The sequence below is a fragment of the Martes martes genome (assembly GCF_963455335.1).
Source record: "Martes martes genome assembly, chromosome: 1".
In the NCBI taxonomy this organism is placed as follows: domain Eukaryota; kingdom Metazoa; phylum Chordata; class Mammalia; order Carnivora; family Mustelidae; genus Martes; species Martes martes.
In genome coordinates, this window is record NC_137888.1 from 59,457,074 (window position 1) to 59,470,980 (window position 13,907).

The window sequence follows — 13,907 nt, forward strand, 5'->3', positions numbered from 1 at the left end:
ATAAAACAAAGATCGCTACTCCTGAAATCAAAGCCCAGGCCACGGGCTTTGCGCCATTCCCCTTGGGAAGTCCTGGGAACCCATGATGCAGTGGGACACATATCTGACAGAGTGCTTAGAGAGGTAAGGTGAGACGCCAGTCTCCTCATTGGGGGTTGCCAATTTAGTGTGAAGCTTGATCTATTTAAAGGAATTGAACCAATTCTAATATTCTATATACCTATAACAGTAACCAAAAGAGGACTTCCATTCTGGACAGAATGGATAGACTCAAAGGAATATAGACCACATGTGTATAGCGGTTCGCCCTTTTGTCATTTGTCATTAAATTATTTCAATGGCAGTTGTATAGAAAAAATGAACAGAAGGGAGTTGAGGGAAATTGGAAGGGGAGGTGAGCCATGAGAGACTATGGACTCTGAAAAACAACCTGAGGGTTTTGAAGGGGCGGGGGGGGGGTGGGAGGATGGGGGAACCAGGTGGTGGGTATTAGGGAGGGCACGGATTGCATGGAGCACTGGGTGTGGTGAAAAAACAACGAATACTGTTACGCTGAAAAGAAATAAAAAATTTAAAAAAAAAATGAACACATATCATGTCAGTAGATTTTCAAAAAGATTCTGTCCCTGCCTTTAGGGTGGTGTTTACCTAAGTTACTTAAAACTTGGTCTGTTCTCCAGGGTAAGGTGATACTGTTTACGGAATAACAAGGAATGAAGAGAGGTTAATTATAATTTAGCTATCAAATGTCAAAAGTTCTATTAAGCTTTAATTTCCTAGTGCCTCAGTTTTGATACACCAAATAGCTGTTCTTGTTCACTCATGAATAAGGGGACTGGGACACAGAGAAGCACACTTAGAGAAAGTTAAAGCCACGACTTAACAACTCAGGTCTCCTCACTTAAATCTTCGCACCCTAACCTAAATTACTTAATTGTGGCTGTATGACTTTCAGGAAAGTCATTTATCATTAGATTTTTTTTTATTTCTTAAAGATTTTATTTATTTATTATAGAGAGAGCTCGAGCACACAAGCAGGGGGAAGGGGCAGAGGGAGAGGCAAACACCGCGCTGAGCAGAGAGCCAGGTGTGGGGCTCAATCCTAGGACCCTGAGATCATGACCTGAGCTGAAGGCAGTTGCTTAACCAACTGAACCACCCAGGCACCCCTATCATTAGATTTTTAAATAATAAAGACTTAATATAGTGAACCTAAAACACTCCAGAGTATGCTTATTTTAAAAACAGCATATACAAGTATTAATTATTAAACGCAGGCTGTTGACATATTTTTTACCTGGAACCTATTACAGTTCTAAGCACCTAAGTGGACACAACATAGAGTGAAATTAGAATAGTGTATCTATTTACTTGAAATTTTTGTGTGTAACAATTATTTTATTGTGGATGAAATCTGGAGTAAATCATGGGTATCTGAAGATTCTTTCTCAGAAACGAGAGGGCAGGGGTGAACTCCACTTTTCTTCTCTTTCCTCTCTCCCTGCTTCCCCCCACCCCCACCATGGAGTTTCCCCTCTTTTGCTATCCTTTCTTGCTCTCACTAGTTGTTATGTCTCACACAGAAGAAGGATTTTCCAGGCGAGCAATTCTTCGTGGTATTTGTGATAAAGCCTGAAGATTACGCCTGTGGAGGATCTTTCTTTATCCAGGGTAAGAAACAGTACCACTTAGAGAAACCTAATGAAAAGGAGTAGAAGGGAAGGCAGAAGCTCAGCGTGGCCCCTTGCTACCCTCTCTAGTTCTCACTGAGGGTCCTCAGCAGTAACTTGCAAAGCAGCTACAGAATGTCGCTTGGGGGACTACCTCTTTTCCAAGTCTTCTGCTCCCTCAGACCACATGAGGTATATACTCTCAGTAGACCTTTTACTCAACAGATATTTGGTTTTATGAAATAATGATTTTGTGCAGCATTATCAGGGTCCACTTTCTAAGATCAATTTGGTAATGGAGCCACTGTATTTATCAGCAGTTATCATTGCCACAGAATGTACGAGGAAAATTCAGAGTTCTCAGTTTCAGTTGCCAAAATTATACCTGGCAAGATGGTAAGAAAGCAAAGTGGGACAATTTCTCCCCATGACAGGGATTGTGTGAGCCCTTAGGCACAGCACAGATGGTTCTGGGTAACTACCTAGGAACCACCGTGGGAATGGCACAGGCTGCTGATTGAAAACACAGACCCCCAGCAGCTGATGAGCCACACGTGATTAACACAGAGGGTGTTCACTATTGAGTTTAACATGGTTCCCTTGCCAATTAGGTGAAATTTCAGCTTATGCATTCTTTAATCTCTTAATTATACAGTCTAGAGTTTTGCCAGTGTCCGTTGATCTTTGGTAAACTACAAGTCCTTCTATGACTATATAACAAAAAACAAAGTTTCACTGGCTGGAATAATGCAAACCAAAAGATGAGACAGCTTTTGTTGTTGTGGCTGTTTCCTTCAGATGTCTGTGGCCTACTGAGCCCCATGGACAGCAGAGGATGGGTCGAGCCTTCTTCACTCAAGAAGGGGGGCTGTAGCCTCATTGCTTCAATACTACCAAAATGCACCCAAGCAAAGGCCAAATTGAAAGTTTGGCCCGGAGGGGTATCAGATGGTCTGCAGCTTTGGAGGTTAGGTTTTCCTCTAGTTCTTGCTACAAGAAAATTCAACAACCAGAGCTAATTGCGGACAGTTTTTGAACAACTGTTCAGATGAAAGGCCAAGAACCAAGTATCTGATCTACTGTGCCTCGTTCTTTTTTACCAGAAAAGGAGAACCAAACCTGGAATCTACAACGAACAAAGAACCTTAAAGTGACCATTGTTCCTTCCATTAAAGGTCGGTGTTGGCTGTAGGATTCAATGGAGAAAGATTTCTATGTCAGGAAGTCAGTCATATGCATCGATGCTTATGTCATCCTTCCAGAGAAACATCATAAGAAAACTGATATTTACCTTAGAGATAGAGGAGAGAGTCAAAGCATTCTGTTACATCTCTTCCAGAAAGAGAGGGAACTCAACTGTGAAGTTGTATACAGGAAGTCCCTTCCTAGCTTCCACTGGGTACTCATGACTGTGAAAGGCGGCATTTGTGGATAGTTTGGGGGAACTCCGGCAGCTTTGCTGCCTTTGCATGGAAATATATTAGGATTTCAGAATGGGTGTGATGGAGATGGGCCCTTGAAGCTGTCCTGTCCCAAACATGGTCCTCTTTTCTCCTGAGGACACGCTGACCAAAGTTGTTTCTCTTCCCTCAGGATCCGTTTATGTGAAATCCATCCTTCTCAGTTCCCTCATCTTCTTCTCCTTCTACCTGGGATGCCTGCTTATTGCATTTGTTCATTATATCAGGTAGGTCAAGAGTATCAAGAAATGTTCACCCCCTTCTCCTGTCTCTGCACAGGGATTAGAGCATTAGACTTTAAAGCCGTATTGACCAGATTCAACTCTACCTCAACCATCAGCTGTGTGACCTTGGGCTAGTTACTAAACATTTCTGTGCTTCAGTTTCCTACTCATCAAAATGAGATCATAATTTCCCTCCTGGAATTGTAAAACTGCAATGTTTATGTCAATGTCCTGCACAGAGTAGGTGCTGGTAGAGTGTTAGTTCTTTTCATAGTTAATAAAACCTCAGCGGAAAGACAGTGTGGGTATTTTTTTGGACCAGAAAGTCCTATAAATCCTATGGACTGTAGGAAATGATGAGTTCTTCCTAATATGGAGAAACACATTAAATATTCCATTAATAGTTTTAAATATTCCATCAACGAGTAAATTAATGCCTGAAATAAATCTTGAGGTATAATAAATAGCAGGGGTGATGTGCTCTGCTACTGCATTACCAGCTGCTTTCTTTCTACGGGAGCATCAATTTTCCAGTAAAATGTCCCTGGAGAGATAAAAGGAGATGATTGTACTGTAATTTGACCAAGACAATTTCCCTTCCTAAGAGTTTGGAGCCCATAATAAAAAGAGCCCCAGTTTCTCCTTACATCTCTGAGCAGACCCAAACACTGTGAATTCTGTACTTTGTTGTGGTCTCTGGGAAACAGCTACAAAAGAATGGCAGAAGGCCTACAATAAACAAATGTTCTTTCCCGTCTTGAACATGTAAAGAAAACAAAGCATGGGTTTTCAGCACAGGGTTCTCAGACTACTGGGCAAGTTCACGGCATCAGTAGAAAACCTTCATGGCCACTACTGTCATAGAGCTGTCTCAGTGATCCAGGCCTCTTTCTAGTTCAAACAATAACTCTCTTCTGGGAACTTTATAGAGCTTTTCAACTGAGAAACTGAATTTTAAAGCCCTGGGACTACCACTGGCCACATCTGGCACAATTTGACCATCAAAATAATTAAGAATAATACGGTTATAAACCATTGAGAAAAATAGAAATCTGTGAATCCAAACTGATAAAGGAAAGAAGGAAGGAAGGAAAGGAAAGGAAAGGAAAGGAAAGGAGGAAGGGCAGGCCTAAATACCTCCAGATACAAATCCGAAGTCACTAAAACAGGCAGGCATTAGGGAAGGGAGCCATTAGCAAATGCTGACAGTGTAAGGGAGGGCTCTTTCCTATATTGGAATGCCAAAAGCTGACTTGAAAATATAGAGGGAGTGTTGCAGTTGGAAAATCATCATTTCGTATAGATTAAGAATCATCAGTGGATACTAAACTAAGAGGGAAATCTGATGAGAATCAAGGTACTGCACTGCCGTAAAGTGCATCGCCATGATTTGCTTCCTAGTTGTAAGGGAAACATAGTGACTCTACAATGGAAACGCAGACTCGGATTGGCTGGGTGATCAAAATTAATGTGAGCAAGGGGAAGATGGACGTTGTGTGCCTCAACATGGGATGCTCTGAGGAGACAGCACCATGGATGCGATAGTCCAGCCAGAAATGCATATTTTGTATGAAATCCTGAAGGAAAATTGATCCAATTCAAAATGACAAACACTCTGTTAGAATGTGTCTTCAAAGACAAAGACAGGCTGCGGAAATGGCCGAGATTGAAGGAGACAAGAGATATGGGCAACTAAAGGCAACACCTGGTCTCAGATTGGATCTTTTGCTAGAAGAAGAATATGCTATAAAGGACATTATTGGATCAGTTAACAAAATCATACTACAGATGGATTAGATAAGAGTAACATATTGAAGTCAAATTTGCTGAATTTGATGGTATTGTGGTTAACTAAGAGAATATCAGGATATCTTTATTCTTTGGAAGTATTGAGGGTGCCTGGCTGGCTCAGTCAGTAAAGCATGGGACTCCCGGCGTCATGAGTTTGAGCCCCATGTTTGGTATACGGCTTACTTTAAAAAAATGGAAATACTTGGGAATAACAGTTCATGACATAAGCAACTTACTTTCACATGATTCAAAAAATTATATATATTTGTGTCTGTGTGTGTTACATACACGTATATATATTATACACATGCAGAATGATAAAGCAAATGGGCTATCATGCTAACAGTAAGCGAATCTAAATAAAGGGTATGTGGGTGTTCTGTATTTTATTCTTACTTTTACCACTTCTTTGTAAATTCAAAGTTATTTTCTAACAAAAGTTAAAAACAAAAACCCCAGTGTATAGGCAAACATATCTGGAAAGTATATACATTAACTGATTACCAGCCTACTTAATTTACTAGATCACAATGGCTGACATTTAATAGGTACCCTGCTGGGCCCCCTGAGCCGATTATCTCATCAAATACCCTACAACAAGGACTGGTATTATCACCACTTGAAGGTTAAGGAAATGAGGCCTAGAGAGGTGAAGCAGTTGAACCAAAAATTCATAGCCAATAAATGAGGGAGCTGGGATTTGTCTGAACTTGCAGGCAGCCTGGGTCCAGAGCCTGCCAGGCTGGTCAAGATGGATCTGGAGTGGTCAGGGCATGTGAGGGAGGGCAGTCCTGATCAGAGAGGCCAAGCCAAAAGTCGGGCCCCCCAACACGGGTGTGATTGGAAAAGGACCCAAAAAGCTTTCCATTTTGACTCAGATGAGCTCCAAGCTCATGCAAGAAGAAGTTCATCTCTTCTGCCTCTCTTAGGAAGACCATCTCTATGCCTGATGATTTAAATTTTAGAAGATAGGATTTTTACCTCATTAGTTAACTAGCATGCATAATCAACATACAAACAGACAAAAAGTTAAGATCTGGGTATCAATCTCCTTAAAGTTATCATTCGGCCTACAGAAGCAAGCACAGTTTTTGCAAGTTGTGGTATAAGGCTCTGTTGAAACCTCTGGCTGCCGGATTATTTTGCTACAGTCAATTGCACAAGCATGGATTCTTTCCAAATATAGAGAAACTGAAAATAGAAATCTAGAGACATAAGAACTATCCGGCATTCTTAATAAGAGGACAGACTGAGGGAAAATGTTAACAGAACTCTTCCCTCATTGAACTAAGCAGAAATAACAAAGTTTTCTACAAAACCCAGTGAAGCCAGTCCTGGAGCATAAGGCCACTTGCTTGGTGAGCTCCCTGTACTTTATTATTAATGTATGTGGGGTTTGCAGTATATGCTATGAAGTCAGGATGAAACATGGATAAGAGACTTGGCTCCCACCCTCAGGAAGCTAAGAATCCAAGTACTAGCTGTACCGACTTGAACCTAAACCCCCGTTCCCCTGCCATTCCCAGCCACAGTCCATTCAACAAGTATTCAAGGAGCCACTGCAATAAACGTGCGGACCCTGGGCCAAACACTGGATACATGTTCTTTTACTCATTTCTCCCAACCACCCTGCCAGACATTGAGTTCAAACCGCACACTCCAGAGAGCATTCACCTTTCCCTTGCTTCTTCCACTGGTTATCGATGGCTGCAGTAATGCTGCATAAAAATCAACCATAAAAACTCCAATGGCATACAGCAATAAAGCGTTAAGTTTACTTACAAATCTTTGGGTCAGCAAGATGCTGCTGCTAATCCCGACCCGGCTCAGAGCTCTCAGTTGGGTGTGGTCACAGAGTGAAATCCCCCGTGTCGGCGAGACCGGGCTCCTGCTGGACCAGCCTCAGCGGCACTTGATCTCTCCAGTTCCAGCCGGGGGACCCTGGCTTCCTGTATCTCTGAGAGAGATGGCAGAAGAGTGCAAGGCCTGCTCAAGACGTAGGGCCAGCAGTGGCATCGTATCACTTCTCCTTTCTGGTAGTCAAAACAAGTGGTGTAGCCAGCCTTGATTCCAGAGCTGACCATACAGACTCCGCCTTTGATTTATGGAGCTGAACACAAGAGGAGGTGTCGCCATGTTGAAATCAGTGCGGCCTAGTTCTCATCTCCTATTTTCTCCTTTGCTCCCGGGATACTGCCCGCCTCAGCCTCGCTTTCTAAATCATTTAACTGCCTCGACTGAAGAATTATGTCAGCTCCGAAACCTATGGCAAATGTGGATAAAGCCTGTTAGTACAAACACATCATCTTTTATGAGTCCGTAGAATTGCTTGCCAGTTCATATCACTAGGATTGTTTTAAAAAGAGATTTCAACAAGTGTTGGTGAGGATGTGAAGGAAAAGAACCCTCGTGGACCGTCGGTGGGAATGCAGACTGGTGCAGCCACTGTGGAAAACAGTATGGAGGCTCCTCAAAAAGTTAAAAACAGAACTACCCCATGATCCAGTAATCGCCGTTACTGGTATTTACCAAAAAGTGCAATAGCATTAATTAAAGAGTATTATGCTAAGTGAAATAAGTCAGTCTTCTAGAAAGACGAAGACCATATGACCTCACTCGTGGGGAATCTAAGAAACAAAACAAATGAGCAAAGGGGGGTGAGGGAGAGTAAGAAAGACAAACCAAGAAACAGACTCTTAACTATAGAGAACAAACTGATGGTTACCAGAGGGAAGGTGTGGCAGGGGGGATGAGTGAAACAGGTGAAGGGGATTCAAGAGTGCACTTACCATGATGAGCACTGGGTAATGTATAGAACTGTTGAATGACTATATTGTACACCTGAAATTAATATAACACTGTATGTTAACTGTACTGGAATTAAAATTTTAAATTTATTTTTTTTTTAAAAAGGCACTTTGCCAGAGCTTCATTTGCCAGCTAGAACAGTTAAGCCAAATTGTAACTGCTGTCCTTAAAAATATGTTTTTTTCATTCAACAAATATTTAGTTATAATTTCCTATGTGCCAGGCTCTGTCCCAGAGCTTAAAGTTGCAGTGGTGAACAAGAGAGTCTAGATCCGGCTCCAATAGAGCTTATATTGTATGAAAGAAAAACACAAAAGCAAGCAATTAATAAAGCAAATAATTTCAGCTAGTGACAGGAGGAGGAAAAAACACTGTAGTGTGATAGAGAATGGATTGGGAAAGCTACTTTAGATTTGATTTGTTCAGCAAGGAAGATCTCTCAGAAGCGAGACTTCAATAGCAAGAAGGAGCCAACCATGTGAGGATGTGGTGAGAGAGTGGCCCAGACAGAGAACAATAACAAAGGCCCTGAGGCAGGGATGAGTTTGCTGTGTCTAGGAACAAAAGAGGTATGAAGAGAAGTTCTTCCACCAAACATACTAGGATCAGGAGTGTGCAACTTCTAGAGTTGCCATCTGGAAGTAAACAAGAGCACGTAGCATGTCTAACCCCTAACTTTCCTCCTCCCTGACCCTAACCTCACATCCAAAAGAGATGCTCCTTTTGTGAGAAGATGGTAATTCACATTTTAGTGTTTCACGGACATACCCAAATGATATACCTGGTTTTTTTAGTAATAGCTTTACGGAGACATAATTCACAGATCATAAAATTCACACAGGTCAGTGGTTTTTAGTATATTCACAGTTGCAGAAACCGTCACCACTATTTGATTTTCATCACCTCCAAAAAGAAACTTGCATCGAGATTACAGGATGTAAGATCGATGTACAAAAATCAATTGTATTTCTATACACTAGCAATGAACAATCCAAACAAGGAATTAAGAAAACAATTCCATTTTCAATAGTATCAAAAATAATAAAATACTAGGGGCATATGGGTGACTCATTCGGTTGAGAGTCTGACTCTTGGTTTTGGCTCAGGTCCTGATCTGGGATCGAGCCCCACATGGGGTGGGGGTGCCAGTGCACTCTCAGCAGGGAGTCTGTTCGAGGATTCGCTCTCTCTCCCTCTGCCCCTCCCTCTGCTCACACTCTCTCTCCAAAATAAATAAATATTTTTAAAATTAATAAGAAACTGGGGCACCTGGGTGGCTCAGTGGGTTAAGCCTCTGCCTTCAGCACGGGTCGTGATCTCAGGGTCCTGGGATCTAACCCCGCATCCAGGGTCTCTGCTCAGCAGGGAGCCTGCTTCCCCCTCTCTCTCTGCCTGCCTCTCTGCCCACTTGTGATCTCTCTCTATCAAATAAATAAATAAAATCTTTTAATAATAATAATAATAAACTTAATTAATTTAACAAATTAAATATAAGATTTGTACACTGAAAATGACAAAACATCCTCGAAACAAATTAAAGAGGATCTAAATAAATGGAAAGCTATCCCACATTCATGGTTTGGAAGACTGAATATTACTAAGATGGTGTAGTAAAATCATGGCCCCCAAAAGATGTCCAAATCCCAATATCCAGAATTTGTAAACATGTTACTTTACATGGCAAAAAGGAATTTTACAGATGTGATAAATTATGGAGATAGTTCTGGATTATCCATGTGGGTACAATCTAATCACAAGGGTCCTCATAAGAGGGAGGCAAGTGGGTCAAGGGCAGAAGGAGATGTGATGATGGAAGCAGAGGTTGGAGCAGTGCACTTTGATGGTAGAGGAAGGGGCTATGAGTCAAGGAATACAGGTGGCCTCTAGGAGCTAGACAGGGCAAGGAAAAGTGTAATTCCCCAGGAGAGTCTGGAGGGAATACAGCCCTGCTTGCTACCTTGGTTTTAGCCATATAAGATGCATTTTGGAATTCTGACATCCAGAACTATAAGATAATAAATTTATATCATTCTAAGCCACTAAATTTGTGATAATTTGTTACAGCAGCAACAGAAACTAAAACACATTGGGCAATACTCCCCAAACTGATCTACAGATTCAAAACAATCCCTATCAAACTCCCAGCTGACTTTCTTACAGAAACTGACAAACTGATCTTAAAATTCATAGGGAAATGCAAGGAACCCAGAATAGGTAAAATAGTTATTAAAAAAAAAAAAAAAGAACAAATTGGAGGTCTTACACTTCCTGATATCAATACTTACTACAAAGCTGCATAATCAAAACTTTAGCACTGATATGTGGAAAGACACATAAATCAATGGAATAGAATCGTGAGTTCAGAAATAAACTTCTTTTTTTAACGAGGGTGCCAAGATAATTCAATGGAGAAAGGATATTCTTTTCAACCAATGTTGTTGAGACAACTGGGTATCAATCTGAAAAAGAACACAGTTTTGCCCCTACCTTACACCATAGGAAAAAATTAACTCAAGGGGTGCCTGGCTGACTCAATCAGCAGGGCACATGACTCTTGATCTCTGCGTCATGAGTTCAAGGCCCACACTGGGTGTAAAGATTACTTAAGAAAAAAATCTTTGGGGCACCTGGGTGGCTCAGTCAGTTAAAGGGGCTGCCTTCAGCTCAGGTCAAGATACCAGCCCCACATGGGGCTCAGCAGAGAGCCTCCCTCTGCCTCTGCCTGCTGCTGAGCCCACTTGTTCTCTTTCTGTCAAATAAATAAATAAAATCTTAAAAAAAAAATACACTTAAAAAATTAAAATAAAATCTTTTAAAAAATGAACCCAGATCAAAGATCTAAATATAAGAGTTAAATCTAGGGGCGCCTGGGTGGCTCAGTGGGTTAAAGCCTCTGCCTTCGACTCGGGTCATGATCCGAGGGTCCTGGGATCGAGCCCCACGTCGGACTCTCTGCCCGGCGGGGAGCCTGCTTCCCCCTCTCTCTCTCTGCCTGCCTCTCTGCCTACTTGTGATCTCTGTCTGTCAAATAAATAAATAAAATCTTTAAAAAAAAAAAAAGTTATATCTATAAAACTCTTAGAAGAAAACATAGGTGTAAATCTTTTGTAACCTTGGATTAGGTAAGAGTTTCTTAGGGCACCAGAAGCATAAGTAACAAAAGAAAAAATATAAATAAATTAGACTTCATCAAAATTAAAACTTTTGTACTTTTTAAAAAATTTTTAAAAAGATTTTATTTATTTATTTGACAGAGAGAGAAACACAAGCAGGGAGAGCAAAGGCAGAGGGAGAGAGAGAAACAGGCTCCCTGCTGAGCAGAGAGCTTAATGCAGGATTCGATCCCAGGACCCTGAGATCATAAGCTGAGCCAAAGGCAGATGCTTAACCGACTGAGCCACGCAGGGGCCTCTGAGCTTTTTTTTTTTTTTCCTAAAGATTTATTTACTTTATTTTAGAGAGAGAGAGAATGGGAGCCGGAGGGGCAGAGGGAGAGGGAACAAGAATCTCAAGCAGGCTCCCCACTGAGCACAGAGCCCAACATGGGGCTCCATCTCTCAATCCTGACATCACGACCTGAGCTGAAACCAAGAGTCAGGCGCTTAACTGGCTGTGCCACCCAGGAGCCCCAAAACTTCTGTACTTTTAAAGGGCCTATCAAGGAAGTGGCTCAGTGGGTTAAGCCTTTGCCTTCAGCTCAGGTCATGATCTCAGGGTCCTGGGACCAAGCCCCCGCATCGGGCTCTCTGCTCTGCAGGGAGCCTGCTTCCATTCCTCTCTCTCTGCCTGCCTCTCTGCCTACTTGTGATTTCTGCCTGGCGAATAAATAAAGAAAAATCTTTTAAAAAGATTTTTTAAAAAAGGAAGTGAAAACACAACACACAAAATGGGAGAAAATGTTTGCAACGCATATATCTGTTAAGAGTCTAGTATCCATACTATATAAAGAATTCTTATAAGCCAATGATACAAAGAAAAATAAATAAAAAGGGCAAAGGGTTTGAATAGATATTTCTCCAAAGAAGATAAACAAGTGGCCAACAAGCATATGAAAAGATGTTCGACATCATCAGCCATCAGGGAATTGCAAATCAAAATAGCAATGAGATATCACTCCTTATCCACTAGGATGACTACATTATTTTTTTTTTTTAATGGAAAACAAGAGCTGGTAAAGTTGTGGAGAAATTGACATCTTACACAATGCTAGTAGGAATGCAAAATTGTTCCTGCTATAATGCTACTGTGGAAAGGTTTGGGAAAAAAAAAAATAGTTACCTCATACCCAACACCTCCGTACCTAGGTATACCCAAGAGAATTCAATACGTATATCCACACAGAAACTTGTACTCAAATGTTCATAGCAGTGTTATTCCTGATAGCCAAAACATGGAAACAACCAAATGTCCGAGTATAAACAAATAAATGAAACATGGTGTACCATACAAAGGAGTATTATTCAATCATAAAAGGCTGACATATTGATTCATGCTACACATAGATGAACCCTGAAAGCATTATGCTTAATGAATGACGCCAGTCAAAAAAAAAAAAATTAGTATGGTTTACATGAAACTTCCAGAATAGGCAAATATATAGAGACAGAAAGTAGATTTGTGGTTGTCTGAAATGTACAGAATTAGGTATTGGGGAGTGACTGCTAATAGGTTTTTAATTGGGGGGGTGTGGAAATTTCTGGAATTAGATAATAGTGATAGTGGCACAGTATTGTGGGTTTTTTAAAGATTTATTTGTTTGTTTGTTTGTTTGTTAGAGAGGGAGAGAGAGCACAAGTAGAGGGAGTAGCAGGCAGAGGGAGAGGGAGAAGCGGCTTCCCACTGAGCAGGGAGCCCGATGCAGGACTCGATCCCAGGACCCTGGGATCATGACCTGAGCCGAAGGCAGATGCTTAACTAACCAAGCCACTCAGTTGTACAGTTGCACAGTTTTGTGAACATATTAAAATTCATTGAAATGTACACATTAAAGGGTGAACTTTATGGTGTGTGAATTAGCTGAAAATAAAGGAATCTGAGAATAAATTAATGAATTTATGCACATAGAAACATGCTTAGGAGTGGAATTGGCCATATGATAAGTCTATGTTTAACTTTCTGAGGAACTGCCAAAGAGTTTTCCAAGTGGCTACACCATTCTACAGTCCAGCCAGCAGCGTGTCAGAGTGCCAGTTTCTCCACATGCAAAGGCTCATTTTTAAGAGATTCGAGCAGACAATTCGGCAACAAAGTCTATGGGGAACAAATGTAAAAGGCTGAGGTTTTCACTATCTTAGAAGCATGTGTTTGCGTTTGTTTACAGGTTTCAAAGAAAATCCATCGATGGAAGCTTTGGTTCCAGTGATGGTAAGAAAAACCCTGGTTTCAAATTCAAATGATATCGAGTATGTGGCAACATCCCATTTGGTACTTCTTTTGTCTCTCTGCCCTTTGTAATTTCCAAACCCTCCCTTGTCCTATCCCACAGGGTAATCTAATCTGCACTCTTTCTAGAAAAAACGGAGCTAGTGAGAACCAGTTTTCACAGTTGGTAATTACTGAGCTGTGGAGCTCATGCTAAAAACCTTCGCTTGGAGTGTTCCTTGCAGTTACCCATACCGTTTATCAGCCATTCATCTTTTTTTTTTTTTAAGTTGAGTATTTTGTAGGATGTAAATTGTTGTCCCCAAACTGACTTGTGAAAAAAAGTAAGAATTTATGGTGTCAACTCTAATACAGAGCTCACTTTTCCCAAATTGAGAAAGAGGCTTTTTTGTTCAAGTAGCTAAAAACCTGAAATGTTTGAAACTAATTAGTATAATAAAGAGTATAGTAACTTTGGGAAATTCAGAATGATTGATTATTTGACCATCGTAAGATGCCCTTTCCACCACTCTGATAATTTGAACAAAGGAATTCAACTACCTGATCTTTTTATCAAATCTTTAAAAAATTTA

At 41.0% G+C, this 13,907-nt stretch overlaps 2 protein-coding genes across 8 annotated transcripts in view; one reads left to right on the forward strand and one right to left on the reverse strand.

The window, feature by feature from the left end:
* Positions 1 to 7,184, reverse strand: part of SPICE1 (spindle and centriole associated protein 1) — a 125,085-nt gene extending 117,901 nt beyond the window's left edge. For all 3 annotated transcript variants that reach the window (XM_080812265.1, XM_080812266.1, XM_080812264.1), the window contains exon 1: positions 6,928 to 7,184. The gene's annotated coding sequence lies outside the window, so the exon portion shown is untranslated. The remainder of the gene's footprint in view (positions 1 to 6,927) is intronic.
* Positions 1 to 13,907, forward strand: part of SIDT1 (SID1 transmembrane family member 1) — a gene marked incomplete at its 5' end in the record, with an annotated part of 92,489 nt that overhangs the window by 45,889 nt on the left and 32,693 nt on the right. For all 5 annotated transcript variants that reach the window (XM_080812290.1, XM_080812291.1, XM_080812292.1 and 2 more), the window contains 4 exons: positions 1,584 to 1,671; positions 2,774 to 2,845; positions 3,264 to 3,357; positions 13,274 to 13,317. In XM_080812290.1, the coding sequence (XP_080668416.1) occupies positions 1,584 to 1,671; positions 2,774 to 2,845; positions 3,264 to 3,357; positions 13,274 to 13,317 (298 nt within the window). The remainder of the gene's footprint in view (positions 1 to 1,583; positions 1,672 to 2,773; positions 2,846 to 3,263; positions 3,358 to 13,273; positions 13,318 to 13,907) is intronic.